The sequence below is a fragment of the Salvelinus namaycush genome, chromosome 12, assembly GCF_016432855.1.
Source record: "Salvelinus namaycush isolate Seneca chromosome 12, SaNama_1.0, whole genome shotgun sequence".
NCBI classification, from domain to species: domain Eukaryota; kingdom Metazoa; phylum Chordata; class Actinopteri; order Salmoniformes; family Salmonidae; genus Salvelinus; species Salvelinus namaycush.
In genome coordinates, this window is record NC_052318.1 from 44,902,568 (window position 1) to 44,906,095 (window position 3,528).

General features: G+C 40.2%; 1 protein-coding gene across 1 annotated transcript; it reads right to left on the bottom strand.

The window, feature by feature from the left end:
* Window positions 1-517: 517 nt before the first annotated feature.
* Window positions 518-1,445, bottom strand: LOC120057311 (transcriptional activator protein Pur-alpha-like). The gene has a single exon (XM_039005887.1). It carries the CDS (start codon window positions 1,409-1,411, stop codon window positions 554-556), a length of 858 nt encoding a protein of 285 aa, XP_038861815.1. The 5' UTR covers window positions 1,412-1,445; the 3' UTR covers window positions 518-553.
* Window positions 1,446-3,528: the final 2,083 nt, after the last annotated feature.

Genomic DNA, 3,528 nt, shown 5'->3' on the forward strand with positions numbered 1-3,528 from the left:
ATCTCTACTCACAGGTAAAGGTAAATAGGGTGGCAAGTACACAATGACACCCCTTTAAAAGTTTAAAAGGGTTTTACATTTTGGTTAAAAATAAAAAATAAACTAAAATATCTGATTTGTGCTGAAGTCATTAGCTCACATGAAAAGGACTTTCTATAACTCGGCAATAATTCCATTTGAAAATTGCAAACACTTTTTTATAATAGCTTTAACGTGTACAAAAGTTATTGGTTAATAAGGGAAATAAACACGCAGTTCTTTATCATCTGTCATCAAGTAGGAAACACGGTTCATATATAATGTTATTACTTTGTTTAGCAGCCGCTTACTGTATTAATGGTGGGTAAGTGGGTAACATCCAGCGATGGGTGACAACATGTCATAACTGTCAGTTTGTGTAGGTTTCTTTTTTGTGGGTGGTGCTCCCTTGGAATTAAACAATTACAGTTAAATCTTTAGATCTCTTTCTTTTTACAGTAAAGTTTATTATAATTTCTCTTTTTGTTATTTTGATTACTTTTTTTTTTTTTTTTTTGCATGTTTTTGCGCTATATCAATCCTCGTCCGCATCATCAGCATGCATCTCCTCTTGCTGCTGCATCTCACATGCCCTTTTCTCCCGCTGTTTCTCCTGGATCTTCTTCATCTCCTCCGCGTATTTACAGAACGTATTCCCAAATTTGGACCACACTTTGTAGGGCACGGTGATAGAGTTGCGGTATGTTGGCTTCACCTCGCTTACCCTCATGAACACTCCGTACTTATTGGAGCCCACGTCGAAGAAAAAGCGTTTGTTGTCCACTGTCAAGGAGGTCCCTTCGGGCAACTCAGCAGGTTCGTCATCTACTCCGTAGTCGTCAATGAGTTTAGCCAAAGCGTCACGAAACTCAATAAGTCCCTGGGCAGGAAGAGCAATCGTTTGGCCTTGCGTGGATCCCAAACCGGGCCCCCGGTTCACGGTCTGTCGAATCCTCAGAAACCGGCCTCTCTGGTTCTCTTTCAGATCCATGTAGTACTTCCGATTCTCCCGAACCAAGAATTCGCTTTTAAGTGCTCGCCTCGGCTCATCCTGTGCGATGTCCGGATTGCTCGGACCTAATTGGGCATAATGTTCGATGAAGTCCCCTAAGTAGTCGCGGAACTCTACTGCCACTGACATGGAGAGAGTGAGGCGGCTCTTGTTTCCCCCGGCCCCGACTTCGGCTATCTTCAAGAAGCGGCCTTTTGCGTTCTGCTTCACGTCCAGGTAGAAACGTTTGTTTTGAATGTCAACCCGTTTCGACGCCAGCTCTTGCGTCTCGTGCTGCAGCCCGGAAGCCGAGCCCGCCCCTCCTGTCACTGGGTGCATGGAACCGACGCCCGGGCCCGTGGCTGCTCCTCCCTGCTCACTTCCACTGTCTCTGTCCGCCATGATGCTGCCTGCCTGCCTTCTCCCTCTGTCTACTGCAACCCCACAGTCAGCCAGCCACGCCACCACTCTCGCGAGATCTACACAGAGGGAAATACAAGAAGAATATCTATCGAGACGGCCTCAAAGTGGAAATTCTATATTATCCTTTAGGCCTAAATACAATCGTGACGCATTAATACAGGAATAGCCTATTTTCATCACCGTTTAAATGCTCAGGCTATTCTTTGTGATGCAAGCTTCCTACTTCAAAACTGAAATCGAAGTTATTATTTTGACTATCAAATTGGATGAAGCGCAATCCAGAAGTGCAGTAAAACTTCGTATTTTACTTGAATCGTCTGCGTAAAACATTAACGCGTAAAACCGTATGCGTAAAAAATGGCTTACCTTTGCTAATGGAAAACATGTAGCCCTATTATTCCTCAATAACGGGTTATTACTAGGTTACGGCACTGTTATGTTTGTGAATGTGTTGTGTGTATGCCTAGCTATGTTTTTATGATGCAATGGGAAATGGGAAAAGATGGGGTCAAAGCAGTGGGAAAAAGGGGTGAAATAAAAACTAAGAACTCTGTTTCCCACAAGCCATACATAGAATGCTAACAGTTTATGGTGGCTTCAATCCAGTCCAGAGGCTCACGTTCAAGGCAACATTTTACATTGGGCTACAAGCGTTAGGGTTGCCCGTGCGGCGTGCAAATACCCTGCACCGTCTATTATACTTAGCTATTGGGTTTCACACCAATTATATTTCACGCCTTGTTAGTCTATCCAATGTAGGCCTACTAATTGACCTTCACTGTTACCATCTGAAAGCCTTGATTCGGAAACCTGTGCCGCTTCTCTATTACAAGTATTGTGAGAGAAACCCCTATTTGGAAACAAATTACAAGGACGTTGTCTGCACAGGCACAGGTCGCTAATGGCCTAAAAAAAAGACCACAAATCCTACGGCTGCTAGGTTTAATAAAACGGTCTGTTGATTTAAGTGTCTCGGTTTGGCTTATTTATTTTCGTTTGTATGTACAGTTGTCCTAAACAACCTTTCCTGTTTCGACCTTGGGATGATATGATTCAATTTAAGCCTAGACAGACACGCAGTCATGGTGCGTCTTTCTTTCATACTCCTGTCTATGTAGTCTACTTAGAGAACCGTTACCATTCGTTTTGTTAGGCCTACCAAATAGAGAGTAGGTCTACCAAATAGAGTATTTGTTAGGCCTACTAGAATATGGGCTACATGTCATGATTGTGCACTTTTGTGATACATAATCGATTCTCAGGTCTATAGGCCTAGGTCTACATTGATCTGATGATTATTTTGTAAATTAAAGCCAATTCTCTTGGTTGAATACGAAAATAGTAGGCCTAGTGATCTCACGAGCTCCAAACTGCACAAATCACTTCATTCATTTTGTTTATATTTTAATTCAACTTAACATGTCAAATTTACATATTTAAATATGATAATTGACATTACAACATTATTATTATTTTATTTTTTAAATGGAAGTGGTTAAACTGGTAGCCAAAAACTAGATGTGTAGGCCTATAGCCTATTAATTAGCTTATTATTATTCTAGTCGTAAAATTAAATCCATCCGTCCAAATGAACAGCCTTAAGAATTGTGTTTTTCGGATGTTATCTAAATAACGCATCTATTTACAGGCTAATTGTCTTCTAACTTTTGGGAATTAAAAAAGGTGCAATTATATCTAGTCCATTCGTTAGCCTATGTAAAATAGCATGTTTTATTGAACAAAAGTAACAATATGTCGTGTGTAATCGAATACAAATGTTTAATCCCACATAATTATGTTTGGTGAATAATGTTATTCTCTATTGTCTTTAAACTTTAACAAATGTACATTCCTTTTTAAATGGCTGCATCATTGGTGAAAAATAGCTATTGCCATTGTCAGCGTGTAAGGGAAGTGTTAAACTGTGTATTTGTCCCCCCCAAAAATGCTAAAGTATTAGCGATTAACGTTGCGATCAAATAAATGTGTATTGGAATAGAAGAACACGCATACAAATAAGTGTAACTATTATGGGACAAAAACAATTGGAAGGAATAAAAATTGATCTAATAGGTCGATGATAAGATGCTAATTTG

Excerpts from the sequence above, each read along its gene's own strand:
- LOC120057311 (XM_039005887.1), bottom strand. The coding sequence starts at position 1,411 with ATGGCGGACAGAGACAGTGGAAGTGAGCAGGGAGGAGCAGCCACGGGC.